This window comes from Xenopus tropicalis, chromosome 2 (genome assembly GCF_000004195.4).
Source record: "Xenopus tropicalis strain Nigerian chromosome 2, UCB_Xtro_10.0, whole genome shotgun sequence".
Lineage (NCBI taxonomy): Eukaryota > Metazoa > Chordata > Amphibia > Anura > Pipidae > Xenopus > Xenopus tropicalis.
The window spans coordinates 932,279-954,029 of NC_030678.2; the positions used below are offsets into that span (position 1 = coordinate 932,279).

General features: G+C 49.5%; 1 protein-coding gene across 1 annotated transcript; it reads right to left on the bottom strand.

Moving 5' to 3' along the window:
• Positions 1-918: 918 nt before the first annotated feature.
• Positions 919-19,131, bottom strand: LOC116408910. The gene is made up of 9 exons (XM_031897333.1): positions 19,080-19,131; positions 18,667-18,753; positions 14,182-14,487; positions 5,166-5,414; positions 4,781-5,038; positions 2,776-3,039; positions 2,250-2,499; positions 2,139-2,152; positions 919-1,085 (listed from the first exon to the last, which is right to left on the bottom strand). The coding sequence occupies exons 1-9, from the start codon at positions 19,129-19,131 to the stop codon at positions 919-921; spliced, it is 1,647 nt and encodes a 548-aa protein (XP_031753193.1).
• Between the last annotated feature and the right edge of the window lie 2,620 nt (positions 19,132-21,751).

The window sequence follows — 21,751 nt, forward strand, 5'->3', positions numbered from 1 at the left end:
ACATAAACAGTAGCCCCGATACACAGTGCCCCCATAGAAAGTACCCCCCATACACAATGCCCCCATAAAAAGTGCCCCGATTGCCCCCATAGAAAGTACCCCCCATACACAATGCCCCCATAAAAAGTGCCCCGATTGCCCCCATAGAAAGTACCCCCCATACACAATGCCCCCATAGAAAGTGCCCCAATTGCTGCCATAGACAGTAGCCCCCATACACAGTGCCCCCACAGACAGTAGCCCCCACACACAGTGCCCCAATTGCCCCCATAGACAGTATCCCCATACACAGTGCCCCCACAGACAGTATCCCCCACACACAGTGCCCCAATTGCCCCCATAGACAGTACCCCCATACACAGTGCCCCCACAGACAGTAGCCCCCACACACAGTGCCCCAATTGCCCCCATAGACAGTACCCCCATACACAGTGCCCCCATAAACAGTACCCCCCATACACAGTGCCCCCATAGACAGTACCCCCCATACACAGTGCCCCCAATGGCCCAATAGACAGTGCCCCCCATAGACGCTCCTTCTTCTTCTTCTCCGGCTCCTTGTTTGGCGGTGACAGACCCTTTTATAAGGTTGCGCCCTGTGGGTATAGATGTCACACATTCGCACAGGGTGCAACCTTATAAAAGGGCCTGTCACCGCCAAACAAGGAGAGGAGATGCAAAAAGAAGGATCCCACTGTCCCAGATAGTTCCATGAATGTTCCATTTCCGTAATGCTGGACATTAATGGAACTATCTGGGACAGCGGGATGCACTATAAAATGGGACAGTCCCGCGGAAAGCAGGACAGTTGGGGGGTATGTGATACGGAGAGGGGTGGGTGCCAGTGGGTGGGATACGGAGAGGGATCGGTGGGAGCCAGTGGGTGGGATACGGAGAGGGGTGGGTGCCAGTGGGTGTTCATTGTCTGCTCTGCAGGTTCCCAATCTCATTCATATAAATGATCTCTTCTCCTTCCTCCCTCCTCATCCTCAGCAGGTTCCGGAGCATCGAGCACAACAGCGCCGTGTACAGGGCAAACAGGGCCGACTTGCACAGGATCTGACCAACCGCAACTCCGCCTGCAACTGAAACACAGGGACACTGCTTAGGGGCAACACCTTAATAACCTCTATGAATAAGATACAAACAGATTTATATAGGAAAAAGTTTAAATAAGAAGTCCTTTCTGATAAGGCCTAGGGGTCGTCCTGAGCCTCTTCTGGGGGTGTCCCAGTGGGTCAGTTCTTCCACATACAGAGGATTTGATCCATATGAGATGCCTTCCAGAGCTATAGAACTATGTCATAGCCATATTCTTCCTTTCCCAGGGTGCCACAGCCATGTGACCTGTGCTCTGATAAACTTCACTCACACTTTACTGCTGCGCTGCAATTTGGAGTGCTATTCTGATAACTACTGGGAGCTGCTATCTTGCTCCCTTCCCATTGTTCTGCTGATCGGCTGCTGGGGGTGAGGGGGGGGGGATATCACTCCAACTTGCAGCGCAGCAGTAAAGTGTGCCTGAGTCTGAGCTTTCAGCCAGCGCTACACATTAGAACTGCTTTCAGCTAACCTATTGTTTCTCCTACTCCCATGTAACTGGAGGAGTCCCAAGCCGGACTTGGATTTCTTACTATTGAGTGCTATTCTGATACCTACTGGGAGCTGCTATCTTGCTCCATTCCCATTGTTCTGCTGATCGGCTGCTGGGGGTGAGGGGGGGGGGACATCAGATGCACCTTCCCTGCCTCACAGTATGGGGGCACTCACACTGAAGCTCATTGTGTTTCCCCCCTAGAGCAGGTCATTTACTGAAAGACTTGGCAGAAGCAAAGGGAACACAATAAAACATCCTGCTCCAGCAGCTTTAGAGTTAATATGGGGGCATATTGGGTCATTTCTGGTGCCAAATACTCAGTGTGAGGCCCATTGGGTGGGGGGGGGGCTGTGTGTTTAACTGGGAGACACAATGGGGGTCCTGGTAATAACAACTTCTGAAGGCAAATTGTTAATTCCAGGCTCCCATGTGTCCCTGTGCCCTGAGCATTGCACCTTGGGCCTTATTGCCCCGAGCAGCCAGGGCTTTAGTACATGGGGCAACTGGAGATCTGTGCATTGTGTTTCCCTGTGATTTGCACTTGCGCTGCCTCTCCTATAGGGGGATCACATCAACAGTCAGAAATAACAGGGCAGGTAACATTAATACGCCCCATTATCTGCTATAGAATGGGGGGGGGGGGGGCACTTACCCCGGGGGGGGGCAGGACCAGCCTTCTACCCTCCTGGTACTGAATCTGTTTGTCACTGAGCAGCTGATATTCCCAGGGGGGGATAATGGGACTGAGACATTAACCAATGGGGAGCTGGAATTCCCACGCAGAGTCTCCCCATTATGGATCAGGGAGTAGAAGGGATTTGTCCCACTTTCCACCTTACAGGAAACCAGCGCCGACCCATTGGGTAGGCAGGAAACCTCCAGAACCGGATCCGATACAGGAACTGATGGGGGAGAAACGGTAACAGTAACTGAGGGAATATCCTGATATTATAGCCGGGCAGGGGGTAACGTTATGTACAGATATACTGTATAGTGGGTACTGTACCCCCTACTATAAATGATAAGGATATTAGCAGTCACTGAGGGGTTCTGTGCCCCCCATATAAAGGCACAAGGCTGCAGGCTGAGTTATATTGGGTTAATGCTAAAGGGCAGTAGGAGGGGCTCTAGAGAAGACAAGAGGGTAAGTGGGCGGAGCCAGGGGTTGGGTCACTCACCGGAGCAGTTGACACTGGAGCTCACACTCACTGTCCCATTACTGATAGGGTTCCTCACTGTGCAGCTGATATTCCCGGGGGGTGGGGGTAACCCCACACTCAGCTGATTCCCACTCACTCTCCATCTGAGACTGGAATTCCCGATCTCTGTGCCATTAATGTACCAGGAATATTGGGGTTCCGACCCAGTCAGTACCCGGCAGCTGAGCAGCGCCCTCTCCTCCGACTCACACGAGACTCCAAGTACCGGATCCGACAGGGGAACTGCCAGCGAGACAGAGGGTGTGAGGGTGGGACTGGGTGGGGGTAATATGTGAGGTTTGTGTAGTTGTGTGTGCGCCCCCCCCCACTTCCCTGCGGTTCCAATGTGTCTATTCTGCCTCTTCTGATTAAACTGCCCCTGCGGAACCCTGGCGCTACTGCCCCTGCGGAACCCTGGCACTACTGCCCCTACTGCCCCTGCAGAACCCTGGCGCTACTGCCCCTACTGCCCCTGTGGAACCCTGGCACTACTGCCCCTACTGCCCCTGTGGAACCCTGGCGCTACTGCCCCTACTGCCCCTGTGGAACCCTGGCACTACTGCCCCTACTGCCCCTGCGGAACCCTAGCCCTACTGCCCCTACTGCCCCTGCAGAACCCTGGCACTACTGCCCCTACTGCCCCTGCAGAACCCTGGCGCTACTGCCCCTACTGCCCCTGTGGAACCCTGGCACTACTGCCCCTACTGCCCCTGTGGAACCCTGGCGCTACTGCCCCTACTGCCCCTGTGGAACCCTGGCACTACTGCCCCTACTGCCCCTGCGGAACCCTGGCGCTACTGCCCCTACTGCCCCTGTGGAACCCTGGCGCTACTGCCCCTACTGCCCCTGTGGAATCCTGGCATTACTGCCCCTGTGGAACCCTGGCACTACTGCCCCTACTGCCCCTGCAGAACCCTGGCGCTACTGCCCCTACTGCCCCTGCGGAACCCTGGCGCTACTGCCCCTACTGCCCCTGCGGAACCCTGGCGCTACTGCCCCTACTGCCCCTGCGGAACCCTGGCACTACTGCCCCTACTGCCCCTGCAGAACTCTGGCGCTACTGCCTCTACTGCCCCTGCGGAACCCTGGCACTACTGCCCCTACTGCCCCTGCGGAACCCTGGCACTACTGCCCCTACTGCCCCTGTGGAACCCTGGCGCTACTGCCCCTACTGCCCCTGTGGAACCCTGGCGCTACTGCCCCTACTGCCCCTGCGGAACCCTGGCGCTACTGCCCCTACTGCCCCTGCGGAACCCTGGCACTACTGCCCCTATTGCCCCTGCGGAACCCTGGCACTACTGCCCCTACTGCCCCTGTGGAACCCTGGCACTACTGCCCCTACTGCCCCTGCAGAACCCTGGTGCTACTGCCCCTGCAGAACCCTGGCGCTACGGCGCTTCCCACAGCAGCTCAATAGGAGACCAGGCGCAACCAATAAACTGGATACAAATGTGCTGGGAATGTGCCCCCTAAACTGCCACCCTGTAAATGCACAACTGCCCCAGATTTGGGTTGAAAGGAAAACCCAGTTGTGTCCATTTTGTAGCATTGGGGCAATTGTGGTGAATGCAACTCAGGCTGCAGCTGCAATGACACTGGAACTAGGGGGGAAATGCTGCATTATGGGTACATTTATGGCAATTTGTACGTGAGATTGTACTTTGTGCCCGGAATTCTCCCTATTGATTCTGCTGATGGGAAATGATATATATATATTGCATATTTCCCTATGGGACCAAACTGTAAATTATATCCTTATAATCGGTGCTTAGTGATGTCATCAGTTATAATCGGTGCTTAGTGATGTCATTTCTGTCACATGACTCACTCAAACTTGTATATTATAATAAATAAAGTGCCCCTTGTTGTAAAATATAAGGATATTAGAAGTCACCTTCGGTCTCATCCCCTATATGGACATGGAACTCCTCGGTGACCTATAATATCCTTATATGTTACAATAGGGGGCACTCTAGTCACTCACCTGGGCAGGAGAAGCTCAGGGTGCTGCTCCCATTGCTGATAGTGTTGGACACAGCACAGAGGGTGTTCCCTACAGCCGGGGGGGGGACAGAGATTTGGCTCCAGGTCCCATCGCCTGAGATACTGGGGTCCCCTTGTCTGTGTGCCCCATTTACCCTCCAGGAGAAGACTGGGTCTGTCCCACTGTCTGTCCGGCAGGAGATCCTGGCACTGCCATCCTGTTGGCACCACACTGCCAGGCTTGGAACTGATACAGGGACTAAAAGAAGAAGAAATAAGGGGGGTGAGAGTTTGGGGATTATAAACCCATTCAGCTCCTCCCCCCATAATGATAATGACACTAAATACTGTGATATAACGACCCCCCCGGGCTCAGAGTCACTCACTGGGGCAGAACACAGAGACCCGTTGGCTCCGCTCCTCACTGACTGGGTTCCATACAGAGCAGGATACAGTAACTGGGACCGGGGCAAATCCTCTCATCCAATTGCCTCTCACATTCCATGAGGAGCTCAGATTGCCCCCATCTTCCTCCCAGGAGTATTGGGGGTCAGTCCCTGCCTCTACCTCACATCGAATCAGAGCGCGGCCATCGGGGGAGCAGGAGGAGTAGAGCCGAGGGGCTGACACTTTCTCTAGGGGGGTAAAAGGAGAGATTAGTTGGGTTACAAGAACCTAATTGCTAAATGATAATATCTATACTAAGGATAACAGTAGTGTAGCCTGCGGTGTTATTGGGACCTGGGTCAGACTGGGCTAACACTAGCCGACGTGGCCTCTTTGGGCTCACACTGACCAGCCTTCCTGGTCATAGTTTTTTTTTATAGTTTTTCAACTATTTTCCTTCTTCTACTGACTCTTTGCAGCTTTCAAATGGGGGTCACTGACCCCGGCAGCCAAACCCTATTGCTCTGTGAGGCTCCAGTTTCATTGCTTCTGTAACTTTATAATACTTATTTTTCTATTCAGCCCCTCTCCTATTCATTCATTCAAACTGAACCCTGGTTGCTAAGGTAACTTGGACCCTAGCAACCAAATAGCTGCTGAAACTCCAAATGGGAGAGCTGCTGAACAAAACCAGAAATCATTACAAAAGTACAAATAATAAAAAAAAATGAAGACCAATTGCAAATTGACAGGTGTTGGTTTTTCTGAAATGTTTGAAAAATCACCTGAAGGCTTCCAATTTGCAGCATCTTATCTCCTACAGGCCATAAAGTAACCAGATAAACCCCAGGGGCCCACTGAAGAGTTTGATGCCCAGTGTGTATAGGTTGTACCTCAGTATGTGGCATGTAGGGGCCCTAAAATGAAAATCCCCAGTCATTTCTGTCATTTCAGCTCCTGCAAAATTAACCCATTTCCATCATTCTATGTGGAGTGAAGCAACAAAAAGTATGCTCACCCCAGAAAGCCATATATTTTTGGAAAGTACACATTCACCCGAATCCAAAATGGGTCCCCATTAGGGATGTAGCGAACTGTTCGCCGGCGAACTAATTTGCGCGAACATCGGGTGTTCGCAAGTCCGCAAATTTGCGAACTTTTGGCGATGTTCGCCATTTGGGTTCGCCTTAGCTGGCGCCAAATTTTGACCTCTCACCCCAGACCAGCAGATACATGGCAGCCAATCAGGCAGCTCTCCCTCCTGGGCCACCCCCCCCCCCTTGGACCACTCCCTTCCATATATAAACCGAAGCCCAGCAGCCATTTTACATTCTGCCTGTGTGTGCTTGAAAAGATAGTGTAGGGAGAGAAGCTGTGATTGATTTCAGGGAGAGTTTAAGTAGGTTTTCTGGCTAGTAATCTACTACTGCTCTGTATTTGTGTGGGGAGAGGAGCTGTGCATTGATTTGAGGCAGAGTTTAAGTAGTTTTTCTGGCTAGTAATCTACTTTCTACTGCTCTGTATTTTTTGTCTAAATAACAATTTGTCTAAATAACAATAATAATTCCGTGTCCAGAAACACAACCTGAGTGACGGTTTTCCACCAGCAATAATATATTCTGTATCCACTACTGTATACGTTGCCCTTGCAGGCCTTGTTGCCCGGTGTCTGCAACCAAGTGCCACCTAGCTGTGCAGAGGCACTAGGGGCCGTGCTGCTATGAAATCCTGTGGCCCTAGGAAATTGCCCAGTGTTCCGAAGGCACTTACCCTGAACTCCCAAAATGCTGAAGAGGTAGTTGACTGGCTTACACAGCACACCCCATCCTCTACTGTTTCTAACTTTGCCACAACATCCTCATCCTCCTCTGCTATGGGCACCCCACGTACCACTTCCTCCACCACCGCCGCCCCTTCTTCACTGGAGTCAGAGGAGTTATTTACTCATGAGTTTGTTGAACTGAGTGATGCGCAACCATTATTGCCAGAAGAAGATGAAGGAGATGAGGACGTTACACCAGATATCATAATTCAGGCAGGCAACACAACAGAGATGGACATAAGGTGTGATGAGGTCCCCGCTGCTGCTGCCTTCTGTGAGCTGTCAGAAGAAATTGATGCATCTGAGGAGAATGATGATGAGGAGAGTGATATTTTGTGGGTGCCCACAAGAAGAGAGCAAGAGGAGGATAGTTCAGATGGAGAGACGGAGAGTCAGAGAGGCAGGAGGAGAATAAGACTTAGAAGAAGCAGGGACAGCTCCCAGGGAACAGTAGGGCAACAACATGAATCGGCACCTGTGGTCAGCCAGCCAACGCACCCGCCAACTTCTACTGTTACCGCTAGAAAGCCCACATCAAAAGGCTCAGCAGTGTGGCATTTTTTAATGTGTGTGCCTCTGACAAAAGCGCTGTAATTTGCAATGAGTGCAGTCAGAAACTGAGTCTTGGGAAGCCCAACACCCACTTAGGTACAACTGCTATGCGAAGGCACATGAACGCCAAACACAAAGCACTATGGGAGCAACACCTCAAAGGCAGCAGCCAAACTCTAAGCCACCCTCCTTCTGCTCCAGCATCTTACTGCTCTACCTCTGCTGTCCTTGACCCGTCTCAACCACCCTCCACTCCGCCTTCCAGTTCCTGCTCATCTGCCCCCAGCCAAGTTTCTGTGAGGGCCATGTTTGAGCGTAAGAAACCAATGCCTCCGAGTCATCCCCTTGCCCGGCGTCTGACAGCTGGATTGTCTGCACTCTTAGCCCGCCAGCTTTTACCATACCAGCTGGTGGACTCTGAGGCTTTCCACCAATTTGTAGCAATTGGGACACCGCAGTGGAAGGTACCCAGCCGCAATTTTTTTTCACAGAAGGGAATACCACACCTGTACCAGCATGTGCAGAGCCAAGTCACCGCATCTCTGTCATTTAGTGTTGGGGCAAAGGTCCATATGACTACTGACACATGGTCCTCCAAGCATGGTCAGGGCAGGTATGTCACCTACACTGCCCACTGGGTGAACCTGGTGATGGCTGGGAAGCAGGGAATGCGTGGGTCAACAACAGTGGAGTTGGTGTCACCGCCACGGGTTGCATGCGGGTCTGCCACCACCTCTACTCCTCCTTTGCTCTCTAACTCATCTTCTAAGTCGTCTTCTAACTCGTCTTCTAACTTGGCTTCTTCCTCGGCTTCTTCCTCCTCTGCTGCTGTGTCCTCCTCCACACCTGTGCACCCCCAGCTCCACATAGGCTATTCGACGTGCCAGGTACGCCGTTGTCATGCTGTCTTGGGCATGACGTGCCTGGAAAGTAGAAACCATACCGGATCTGCACTCCTGTCATCTCTGCACTCACAGGCCGATCGGTGGCTGACCCCACACCAACTGAAAATTGGAAAAGTGGTGTGTGACAACGGAAGCAATCTGTTGGCAGCACTGAGACTGGGCAATTTAACACATGTGCCCTGCATGGCACATGTTTTAAATTTGATAGTCCAACGGTTTGTCTCGAAGTACCCAGGATTGCATGACATTCTCAGGCAGTCCAGGAAAGTGTCTGGCCATTTCAGACGTTCCTACACAGCCATGGCACGCCTTGCTGACATTCAGCGGTGGCACAAGTTGCCAGTCAGGCGTTTAATTTGCGACAGCCAGACTCGCTGGAATTCCACGCTAATGATGTTTGAACGTCTGCTGCAACAACAAAGAGCCGTCAATGAATACCTATTTGAACTGGGTGGTAGGACTGGATCTGCAGAGCTGGGGAATCACCAGAACGTTCCCAGGCACCTGCTGCAACGCAGGGAGAGGTGTCAGAAGTGGAGTCAGAGGAGGAAGGTGGCTTTGTGGAGGCAGAAGACCAACAGGAGCAGGCTTCCCGGGGGGCTTGTGGTCACCTTTTGTGGAGCCCTGGTCTTGTACGTGGCTGGGGGGAGGAGACGGTGGTGGATGAGGACGTAGTCCTTGATAACGAGGAAGGGGAGATGGATACCTCTGCATCCAACCTTGTGAGAATGGGGTCTTTCATGCTGTCATGCCTGTTGAAGGACCCCCGTATCAAGAGGCTTAAGGAGAAGGACCTGTACTGGGTGGCAATGCTACTAGACCCTCGTTATAAGCATAAAGTGGCAGAAATGTTACCAACGTACCACAAGTCCGAAAGGATGCTGCATTTCCAAACCAGCCTGCAAAACATGTTGTACAATTCTTTTAAGGGTGATGTCACTCCACATTCCAGGGGCAGAGGTGCCGGTAATCCTCCCATGAGCACACCTGCAAGGACAATGCACTTTGGCCACTCTGTAACGTCAGACATGCAAAGTTTTTTCAGTCCAAGGCAGCGCCAGGACCCTTCTGGATCCACCCTCAGAGAACGCCTCGACCGGCAGGTAGCAGACTACCTGGCATTAACTGCAGATATTGACACTCTGAGGAGCGATGAACCCCTGGACTACTGGGTGCGCAGGCTTGATCTGTGGCCAGAGCTGTCACAATTTGCCATAAACCTCTTGTCTTGCCCCGCCTCAAGTGTCCTCTCAGAAAGGACCTTTAGTGCAGCAGGAGGGATTGTAACTGAGAAGAGAACTCGCCTAGGTCACAAAAGTGTTGATTACCTGACCTTTATTAAAATGAATGAGGCATGGATCTCGGAGGGTTACTGCACGCCGGAAGACTTGTTCTGACTGCCCATGCAGCTGTCCTTCTCTGCACGCCGCTTGACTCCACACACAGCTGTCCTTTAGTGTCCTCCTCCACCACCGTACAAACTAGGGTGCAAATCCTACTGGCTTAATTGTAAGCCAAACTTTTTGGACAGGTAAATCCTGAATTTTTCTGTCTTCTGTGCTTGGCACGCTATCTTCATTTTTTTAAAGGGTTTGCCTAGGGCATGCTTATGATACCATCTAGCTTTGATGTTTTTTCTGTCTTCTGTGCTTGTCACCCTATCTTAGTTCTTTGAAAGGGTTTGCCTGGGGCATGGTTATGATACCATCTAGCTTTGATGTTTTTTCTGTCTTCTGTGCTTGTCACCTGTTAGAATTTATAAAGTGCTAATTAACTTTATATAACCATTAACCATGCTTAACCATATAACCCCTAGCTACTAACAGCTAAGGACAAGTTAAATATAACCCTGAATGAATGAGGAATGACAGGTGGCATTTGGGGAAGGCTGATGATTTTGGTATCCTTGCAAGGTAGAGGTTGAAATCATCCTTTCATACATTTATATATGAATATTTATATGTATGTCCAGTTAGTATTAGGTTTTATATGTAAAATTCTGTGTTAGAGATATTGTTTATGTTTTTTATATAAATCACAGGATTGGGTCTTCCGAGCTCAGTACATTTGCCTAGGAATTTGCCTTCTGTAACAGAAATAGACAAGGGGAATCAGCATCCTTATAGGCTATTGTTAGACTTTACTACATGACAAGTAGTGAGTCTATGGTGCAGTAACACCTCTTACATACAAGGTTGTGCTGATACATAGCCATGTCCATAGTAGGCAATCCCTGACAATATAATATCTATTACTGGCAAATGGGTGGGTTTAAGTGGAATATGATCTATGTTAAACCTGTATAAAGCAAGCCTTACTTGTATTAGAGGGGAGAGGGTGGGAGAGAAGACACTCCCAGAAGGAACATCAAGACCTCAGTACCCTCCAACATCGGGTCATGTAAGATAATAGGCCAGGCACCTTAGAATAACTCAATTTATGTGCCAATTAAGAATTGTACTTTGTTTCTTATATTCCATTTATACCTAAAGGATTAAAAGACTCTTCCTGTATTAATACTCATGTTTATTTGTGGATTTTGAGGGTTCCCAGAGAGTACCCTCCCTTCATCAATCTATCATTATGGATTATCATTTTTTATAATAATTCATATTTTACATCACCCTATCTTAGTTCTTTGAAAGGGTTTGCCTGGGGATTGGTTATGATACCATCTAGCTTTGATGTTTTTTCTGTCTTCTGTGCTTGGCACCCTATCTTAGTTCTTTGAAAGGGTTTGCCTGGGGCATGGTTATGATACCATCTATCTAAGATATTTTTTCTGTCTTCTGTGCTTGGTACGCTATCTTCGATTTTTTAAAGGTTCTGCCTCAGGATTGGTTATGATACCATCTATCTAACATATTTTTTCTGTCCTCTGTGCTTGTCACCCTATCTTAGTTCTTTGAAAGGGTTTGGCTGGGGCATGGTTATGATACCATCTAGCTTTGATGTTTTTTCTGTCTTCTGTGCTTGGCACCCTATCTTAGTTCTTTGAAAGGGTTTGCCTGGGGCATGGTTATGATACCATCTATCTAAGATATTTTTTCTGTCTTCTGTGCTTGGTACGCTATCTTCGATTTTTTAAAGGTTCTGCCTCAGGATTGGTTATGATACCATCTATCTAACATATTTTTTCTGTCCTCTGTGCTTGTCACCCTATCTTAGTTCTTTGAAAGGGTTTGGCTGGGGCATGGTTATGATACCATCTAGCTTTGATGTTTTTTCTGTCTTCTGTGCTTGGCACCCTATCTTAGTTCTTTGAAAGGGTTTGCCTGGGGCATGGTTATGATACCATCTATCTAAGATATTTTTTCTGTCTTCTGTGCTTGGTACGCTATCTTCGATTTTTTAAAGGTTCTGCCTCAGGATTGGTTATGATACCATCTATCTAACATATTTTTTCTGTCCTCTGTGCTTCAGTGGCTGCGACAACAAAAAAACAAACTTTTTCAACATTTATTTAACATATTTTTTCTGTCCTCTGTGCTTCAGTGGCTGCAACAAAAAAAACATAATTTTTCAGGAATGTACACATTCCTGATTTTTCAGGGTTCTGCAACAGCGGCAAAATCGTATCTTTTATGGTCACCACAGGTGATCAAAAAGGTAGGCCAAACCTGGGCCCACACTGCAGAATCAGTGTTTTTTGGTTCACGTCACTGTACATTGAATTACCTCTGCCTGACCATGCACGTGCGCACAAGCACGGTGACTGCTAAACACACCACTACAGAAATATTCCCACCGACGGGACAAACGTCCTGGAGGTGACAAGCAACTAGTAAAAACTAATATTCGCACACTTGACAGTATCATTAAAGCTTTTTGCGTTTTTTTTTCGTTGCAGTAAACGCGGCGTTTTGTCTTTGCGTGTGAACCGGCCGTAACCTTTACACGACTTGATTGGCATGTAGGCGCCGGACGTTTTAAAGCAGTTTATTACATAAGTTTAGGAATGTAGTGTGATTTCTGCCCTTTACAGCACAAAACGCAACGCTGTGTCAACAACGTATTTTTCAGAGAAATTTTTGCCCTTGATGCCCCTCCTGCATGCCCCTGTCCAGGTCGTGGAAATGGCTTTTCTAGGTTTTAAAGTTCGCCTTCCCATTGAAGTCTATGGGGTTCGCAAAGTTCGCGAACGTTCGCACTTTTCGGCGAAAGTTTGCGAACGGGTTCGCGAACATTTTTTTTGAGGTTCGCTACATCCCTAGTCCCCATGTCTTTCTACTCCAAAGTACCAAGCTAGTAAGCAAAGATTTCCAAAGTTGGCGATTATTATGACATTTCTGAAAATCACCTCAAGGCTTCCACTTTGCAGCATCTTATCCCCTACAGGCCATAAAGTAACCAGATAAACACCCTAAATATAAAGGCCAGGGGCCCACTGAACAGCTTGATGCCCAATGTGTATAGGTTGTACCTCAGAATGTGACCTGTGTGAATACCTCCCAACATTTTGAAAATGGAAAGAGGGGCAAAAAGAAATGCTGTGCATAGCGCAGCAAATTTTTTTACCACACCCATTTTATGGTCACACCCCCTAAATACCACTCCCATTTGACTAAATTTGCCAAGTTAGTTTGAACCCATTTCTGGGGTTTCTGGGTCCTGTTTTATGTGTTATTACAGTTTTGCTGAAAAGGTGAAGTTGCCCTTTAAGCTGCGAGTCTCAGTTCCCCCTAGAGACCTGTTTAGCTTATTAGTTACAATTGTATCTTTTTACCTTTCTGGGCTCTCTGCCAAAAGCCCACTTATTTAATTAAAAGTGTGACACATTGTATCTAAGTGCAGGTGTCGCTCGTTAAGATTTCTGAGCTCACTGCCAAAAGCTACTTATTTAATTAAATGTGAGAAACACTGTATCAAAGTGACGCTCGTTAAGATTTCTGGGCTCTCTTCCAACAGCTACTTTTAATTAAATCTGTATCTTTTTTAGCTTCAGTGCAGGAGATCAAAGGGAAATGAGGGGCTTTTCAGTAAGAATCCTGGACTGCATGTCGAGCTGTCAAAAGAGGGACTGTCCCCCAAAAATCAGGACAGTTGGGAGGTATGCGTGTGTGTCACAGCCCAACACATCATTTCTGTCATTTTAACAACTGCAAAATCAACACTTAAAAATATTGCAATTTGCCACATTTTTCTCAAGCAATTTCTTACATACAATGATGCATCAGCCCAAATATGAATAGTGTGATGCCCAATATGCATAGATATACCAAAGTCTGTGGCCTCTGTGGCCTGTAGGGGCCCCAAATACAGAGCCCCCTGACTGCGTATTTTGTGTTGTGAGACCCCCTAACTGTACAGAGACCCCGAGAAAACCACATATTTTTGGAAAGTACACAATCTGTCGAATCCAAAATGGGACTTCTTTTTACACCAAACTGCAAAGCTATGCTAAAAACATGTAATGAACAATAATACAGGGATAAAAATGCAGTAAAATCACAAAACTTGTGCAAATCCATTGTAACCCTTTCCACGCCGCTCCTGGCACTGACAGTGTTACACCCCACGTGTGGCGCTTACCTGACGGCACGGGGCAAACCTATTAGCAGAGACTGGGTACCGGGTAGTACCCACCTAGTGGGATCCGGGAGTGCACCCATGGGGGGCCCCACTAGGAACAGTAATAACACAGGTGGTGAATTTTTGTTTTTAAACATCTGCCCCTCCCTGGGGCCCTCAGTAAATGCCCAGTTGCACGTTAACTAGAGAGAAAGCTGCACTCACCAATCACAGTCACTAGGATGGAGCCAGTAGTGAGGTGGGTACCGCCCTGGTTATGCACAGTCACAGTGTAGGTCTCATCTCCCACCGTGCCCAGCCGCTTGAGGTACAGGGAGCCGTTCCTGAAGAGCTCACACTCACAGCCCCATATCTGCCTATATGAGGAGGAGTTTGTGAATTTCCCCATTAGAGTTCCATTCCCATCTCTCCAGGTCACGAAGTCTCTCTCAGCATTGGGATAGCCGGGGATACTGAGCAGAACTGAGCCATTCTGTGCCACATACACTGGACCAATGTTGGCCGCCCAACCTGTGGGGGAAGCGCAGACAGTGAGCTGCAAGGGACTTACAGTTACACATGTCAATGTAGATTGTCACTCATCCAGATCATGATCCAGTATCTGCTAGAATTAAAGCAACTGGACTTTCTGAGTCTTATTTATTTATTTTTTAAATGTTTCACCCTCATCTAAGCGGCTTCTTCAGTTCTACTGGGTTGTAGGGAATTTCCTGGCATTTAACCCTTAAGGGTAGTGCAGTCAAATAATGTAGTCTATACTGCCCCGTGTAGCAAAAAGTGCTCAGATCTGTACACTGGGGAGACCAAGAACAAGAGAATGGCCCAACATAGGGGGGGGGGACCCCCAGGTATCATGGCCTATCTACAGCTAAAGGAAAGGGACACTCCTCTGAGGACAGCAATGTGTGTATTTTGGACAGAGACGGCAGAGGGTTTGAAAGACGTATAAAGGGCCATTTATGCCAAACTGTAAAAATCCCATCCATTGAGCCTTCTCGCTATTTGGGCCTTTACAGGAATCCATGATGGGTCTCTGAGAGGTTCAGCAGCTTTGATGTTTGGCATTGGATTCTATTCCAGGTCAGAACCTCATATTCCTACATGGTCTCTGTAGAGTCCTGTTTGAACAGAAATTGGAGCTCTCTCTATTGTGGCGGCTTCCTAATTGTTGTCATATATTCTAGGACAGGGGGGTCCCCAAACTTTTTTACCTGTGAGTCACAATCCAATGTAAAAAGAGTTGGGGAGCAACACAAGTATGAGGGTGCCAAATAAGGGCTGTGATTGGCTGTTTGGTAGCCCCTATGGGGACTGGCAGCCTACAGAAGGGTCTGTTTGGCAGTACAACTGGTTTTATTAAACCAAAACTTGCCCCCAAGTCAGGAATTCAGAAATATCTGCCTGCTGTGAGGCCCCTGGGGGCAACAACCAACGGGTCAGTGAGCAACATGTTCCCCCTGTGTCTCTCTGGGGCCAGAATGGAAACAATAATGAAAAGCACTTGGGTTTCTCTCTCTTCTGTTGTTCTGGTTGGGTTCAGAAAGAAGGAAATTACAGTAAGACAATTATCTTTCAATTTATCTGTGTGTGAATTGTGCAATTTCCCTGAACCTCCATTGTGGCTGAATGTTGCAACCCCGGCACAACCCGGCACAGGGAGGTACTAAGGTTCTACCGTAAATACGTGCAGTTGGGCTGCTGTTTTATTCTCTTGTTCCAGGGGTACCCAGGGCACAAATACTCACCCCAAATCCCCCCTAACTGGCCTTCAGGCTGGGCCCCCTTAGCCCATAACAAGGTTACAGATATATAGAAACATTGGGGTAACAGTCACCCCGCTATAGTTCCAGGGGTACCCAGGGCACAAATAAGCACTCACCCCAAATCCCCCCCTAACTGGCCTTCAGGCTGGGCCCCCTTAGCCCATAACAAGGTTACAGATATATAGAAACATTGGGGTAACAGTCACCCCACTATAGTTCCAGGGGTACCCAGGGCACAAATAAGCACTCACCCCAAATCCCCCCTAACTGGCCTTCAGGCTGGGCCCCCTTAGCTCATAACAAGGTTACAGATATATAGAAACATTGGGGCAACAGTCACCCCACTATAGTTCCAGGGGTACCCAGGGCACAAATAAGCACTCACCCCAAATCCCCCCCTAACTGGCCTTCAGGCTGGGCTCCCTTAGCCCATAACAAGGTTACAGATATATAGAAACATTGGGGTAACAGTCACCCCACTATAGTTCCAGGGGTACCCAGGGCACAAATAAGCACTCACCCCAAATCCCCCCCTTACTGGCCTTCAGGCTGGGCCCCCTTAGCCCATAACAAGGTTACAGATATATAGAAACATTGGGGTAACAGTCACCCTGCTATAGTTCCAGGGGTACCCAGGGCACAAATAAGCACTCACCCCAAATCCCCCCCTAACTGGCCTTCAGGCTGGGCCCCCTTAGCTCATAACAAGGTTACAGATATATAGAAACATTGGGGTAACAGTCACCCCACTATATTTCCAGGGGTACCCAGGGCACAAATACCCACTCACCCCAAATCCCCCCCAACTGGCCTTCAAGCTGGGCCCCCTTAGCCCATAACAAGGTTACAGATATATAGAAACATTGGGGTAACAGTCACCCCGCTATAGTTCCAGGGGTACCCAGGGCACAAATAAGCACTCACCCCAAATCCCCCCCTAACTGGCCTTCAGGCTGGGCCCCCTTAGCCCATAACAAGGTTACAGATATATAGAAACATTGGGGTAACAGTCACCCCGCTATAGTTCCAGGGGTACCCAGGGCACAAATAAGCACTCACCCCAAATCCCCCCCTAACTGGCCTTCAGGCTGGGCCCCCTTAGCCCATAACAAGGTTACAGATATATAGAAACATTGGGGTAACAGTCACCCCGCTATAGTTCCAGGGGTACCCAGGGCACAAATAAGCACTCACCCCAAATCCCCCCCTAACTGGCCTTCAGGCTGGGCCCCCTTAGCCCATAACAAGGTTACAGATATATAGAAACATTTGGGTAACAGTCACCCCGCTATAGTTCCAGGGGTACCCAGGGCACAAATAAGCACCCCAAATCCCCCCCTAACTGGCCTTCAGGCTGGGCCCCCTTAGCCCATAACAAGGTTACAGATATATAGAAACATTGGGGTAACAGTCACCCCGCTATAGTTCCAGGGGTACCCAGGGCACAAATAAGCACTCACCCCAAATCCCCCCCTAACTGGCCTTCAGGCTGGGCCCCCTTAGCCCATAACAAGGTTACAGATATATAGAAACATTGGGGTAACAGTCACCCCGCTATAGTTCCAGGGGTACCCAGGGCACAAGCACTCACCCCAAATCCCCCCCTAACTGGCCTCCAGGCTGGGCCCCCTTAGCCCATAACAAGGTTACAGATATATAGAAACATTGGGGTAACAGTCACCCCGCTATAGTTCCAGGGGTACCCAGGGCACAAATAAGCACTCACCCCAAATCCCCCCTAACTGGCCTTCAGGCTGGGCCCCCTTAGCCCATAACAAGGTTACAGATATATAGAAACATTGGGGTAACAGTCACCCTGCTATAGTTCCAGGGGTACCCAGGGCACAAATAAGCACTCACCCCAAATCCCCCCCTAACTGGCCTTCAGGCTGGGCCCCCTTAGCCCATAACAAGGTTACAGATATATAGAAACATTGGGGTAACAGTCACCCCGCTATAGTTCCAGGGGTACCCAGGGCACAAATAAGCACTCACCCCAAATCCCCCCTAACTGGCCTTCAGGCTGGGCCCCCTTAGCCCATAACAAGGTTACAGATATATAGAAACATTGGGGTAACAGTCACCCCGCTATAGTTCCAGGGGTACCCAGGGCACAAATAAGCACCCCAAATCCCCCCCTAACTGGCCTTCAGGCTGGGCCCCCTTAGCCCATAACAAGGTTACAGATATATAGAAACATTGGGGTAACAGTCACCCTGCTATAGTTCCAGGGGTACCCAGGGCACAAATAAGCACCCCAAATCCCCCCCTAACTGGCCTTCAGGCTGGGCCCCCTTAGCCCATAACAAGGTTACAGATATATAGAAACATTGGGGTAACAGTCACCCCGCTATAGTTCCAGGGGTACCCAGGGCACAAATAAGCACCCCAAATCCCCCCCTAACTGGCCTTCAGGCTGGGCCCCCTTAGCCCATAACAAGGTTACAGATATATAGAAACATTGGGGTAACAGTCACCCCGCTATAGTTCCAGGGGTACCCAGGGCACAAATAAGCACCCCAAATCCCCCCCTAACTGGCCTTCAGGCTGGGCCCCCTTAGCCCATAACAAGGTTACAGATATATAGAAACATTGGGGTAACAGTCACCCTGCTATAGTTCCAGGGGTACCCAGGGCACAAATACCCACTCACCCCAAATCCCCCCCTAACTGGCCTTCAGGCTGGGCCCCCTTAGCCCATAACAAGGTTACAGATATATAGAAACATTGGGGTAACAGTCACCCCGCTATAGTTCCAGGGGTACCCAGGGCACAAATAAGCACTCACCCCAAATCCCCCCCTAACTGGCCTTCAGGCTGGGCCCCCTTAGCCCATAACAAGGTTACAGATATATAGAAACATTGGGGTAACAGTCACCCTGCTATAGTTCCAGGGGTACCCAGGGCACAATAAGTGGATACTCACCGGGGGCCACAGACAGGAGCAGAGGGACCAGGAGGAGGCACATGGGGGTATCGGGGCAGATCCAGATGAAGAGAACAGAGGTTGGTGCTGGGGGGGGGAAGTGAGAGGAAAGATAATGGATGTGGGTTTCACTATAAGAGGAAGAGTTAAAAGAAAATATAGTTTGTGGCTGAGCCGAGGACTGAACCATCTGTCTGTCTGTAGGGAGGGGGGTGTCTGTAGGGAGGGGGTGTCTTGGGGGAGGGGGTGTCTGGGGGGGTCTCTTGCCCCTCAGTATTTTCACATGGAGCACAGCAGTAAAAGGGCCCCATTAAAGCACAAATAATTAGGAGAGAAACCATAGAAACCTGCCCCATTGGATACAGTTGCACATAGAAGATTAAATTAAAGGGGAAGTTCACCATTATACTAACCGTTAGTAAGATGCAGATCTGTGATGCCCAACCAGCGGCTCGGGGGAAACATGTTGCTCCCAGTGGCCCCACAGTAGGTGCAATTTTTACATTTCTGGCTTGGAGGCCTAGAGACACAGTTTTACCCCAAGCAGAGCCTCCTGCAGTCACATGGAGCACCCAAATAGCCAATCACAGGCCTTACTTGGCACCCCCAATTAATTTTTTTAATGCTTGTGTGGCTCCACAAAACCTTTTACACCTAAGTGTGGCTGACGAGCGAAAAATGTTGGGGATCCCTGATACAGACAGTGATGGGCTGAGATCATTTGCAATTGGTCTTCATTTTTTATGGTTTTTGAATGGGCAGTGTGGGTAGGGGCATTGGCACAGCTACAGGGCACACACCTCGAGGGAATGAGGCCAGTAGGCTGGGGGGGGGGGTATATATATAGTGGGGGCAGCACTGGGCTCTGGCTGCTAGCATGGTACAGACGGGGGGTATATATATATATAGTGGGGGCAGCACTGGGCTCTGGCTGCTAGCATGGTACAGACGGGGGGTATATATATATATAGTGGGGGCAGCACTGGGCTCTGGGTGCTAGCATGGTACAGACGGGGGGGTATATATATATAGTGGGGGCAGCACTGGGCTCTGGCTGCTAGCATGGTACAGACGGGGGGGTATATATATATAGTGGGGGCAGCACTGGGCTCTGGCTGCTAGCATGGTACAGACGGGGGGTATATATATATATAGTGGGGGCAGCACTGGGCTCTGGGTGCTAGCATGGTACAGACGGGGGGTATATATATATATAGTGGGGGCAGCACTGGGCTCTGGGTGCTAGCATGGTACAGACGGGGGGTATATATATATATAGTGGGGGCAGCACTGGGCTCTGGGTGCTAGCATGGTACAGATGGGGGGGTATATATATATATAGTGGGGGCAGCACTGGGCTCTGGGTGCTAGCATGGTACAGACGGGGGGGGTATATATATATATATATATAGTGGGGGCAGCACTGGGCTCTGGCTGCTAGCATGGTACAGATGGGGGGGGTATATATATATATATAGTGGGGGCAGCACTGGGCTCTTGGTGCTAGCATGGTACAGACGGGGGGGGTATATATATATATATAGTGGGGGCAGCACTGGGCTCTGGCTGCTAGCATGTTACAGATGGGGGGGGTATATATATATATATATATATATATATATAGTGGGGGCAGCACTGGGCTCTTGGTGCTAGCATGGTACAGACGGGGGGGGTATATATATATATATAGTGGGGGCAGCACTGGGCTCTGGGTGCTAGCATGGTACAGACGGGGGGGTATATATATATATAGTGGGGGCAGCACTGGGCTCTGGGTGCTAGCATGGTACAGACGGGGGGGTATATATATATATATAGTGGGGGCAGCACTGGGCTCTGGGTGCTAGCATGGTACAGACGGGGGGGTATATATATATAGTGGGGGCAGCACTGGGCTCTGGGTGCTAGCATGGTACAGATGGGGGGGTATTTATATATATATATAGTGGGGGCAGCACTGGGCTCTGGGTGCTAGCATGGTACAGATGGGGGGGTATATATATATATAGTGGGGGCAGCACTGGGCTCTGGGTGCTAGCATGGTACAGATGGGGGGGGTATATATATATATATATATATATATATATATATATAGTGGGGGCAGCACTGGGCTCTTGGTGCTAGCATGGTACAGACGGGGGGGTATATATATATATATAGTGGGGGCAGCACTGGGCTCTGGCTGCTAGCATGGTACAGATGGGGGGGGTATATATATATATATATATATATATATATATATATAGTGGGGGCAGCACTGGGCTCTTGGTGCTAGCATGGTACAGACGGGGGGGGTATATATATATATATAGTGGGGGCAGCACTGGGCTCTGGGTGCTAGCATGGTACAGACGGGGGGGTATATATATATATAGTGGGGGCAGCACTGGGCTCTGGGTGCTAGCATGGTACAGACGGGGGGGTATATATATATATATAGTGGGGGCAGCACTGGGCTCTGGGTGCTAGCATGGTACAGACGGGGGGGTATATATATATAGTGGGGGCAGCACTGGGCTCTGGGTGCTAGCATGGTACAGACGGGGGGGTATATATATATAGTGGGGGCAGCACTGGGCTCTGGGTGCTAGCATGGTACAGATGGGGGGGGTATTTATATATATATATAGTGGGGGCAGCACTGGGCTCTGGGTGCTAGCATGGTACAGATGGGGGGGTATATATATATATAGTGGGGGCAGCACTGGGCTCTGGGTGCTAGCATGGTACAGACGGGGGGGGTATATATATATAGTGGGGGCAGCACTGAGCTCTGGGTGCTAGCATGGTACAGATGGGGGGGTATATATATATATATATATAGTGGGGGCAGCACTGGGCTCTGGGTGCTAGCATGGTACAGATGGGGGGGTATATATATATATATATATAGTGGGGGCAGCACTGAGCTCTGGCTGCTAGCATGGTACAGATGGGGGGGTATATATATATATATATATAGTGGGGGCAGCACTGGGCTCTGGGTGCTAGCATGGTACACACGGGGGGGTATATATTTAGTGGGGGCAGCACTGGGCTCTGGGTGCTAGCATGGTACACACGGGGGGGTATATATATATTTAGT

Coding starts and splice junctions, on each gene's coding strand:
- LOC116408910 (XM_031897333.1), bottom strand. CDS start 19,131: ATGTTTCCCCCGAGCCGCTGGTTGGGCATCACAGATCTGCATCTTACT. Junction 5,039..5,165: donor GGTCTCTGTGTTCTGCCCCA/GTGAGTGACTCT, acceptor TTCTTCTTTTAG/TCCCTGTATCAGTTCCAAGC. Junction 3,040..4,780: donor CCTGAGCTTCTCCTGCCCAG/GTGAGTGACTAG, acceptor TCTCGCTGGCAG/TTCCCCTGTCGGATCCGGTA.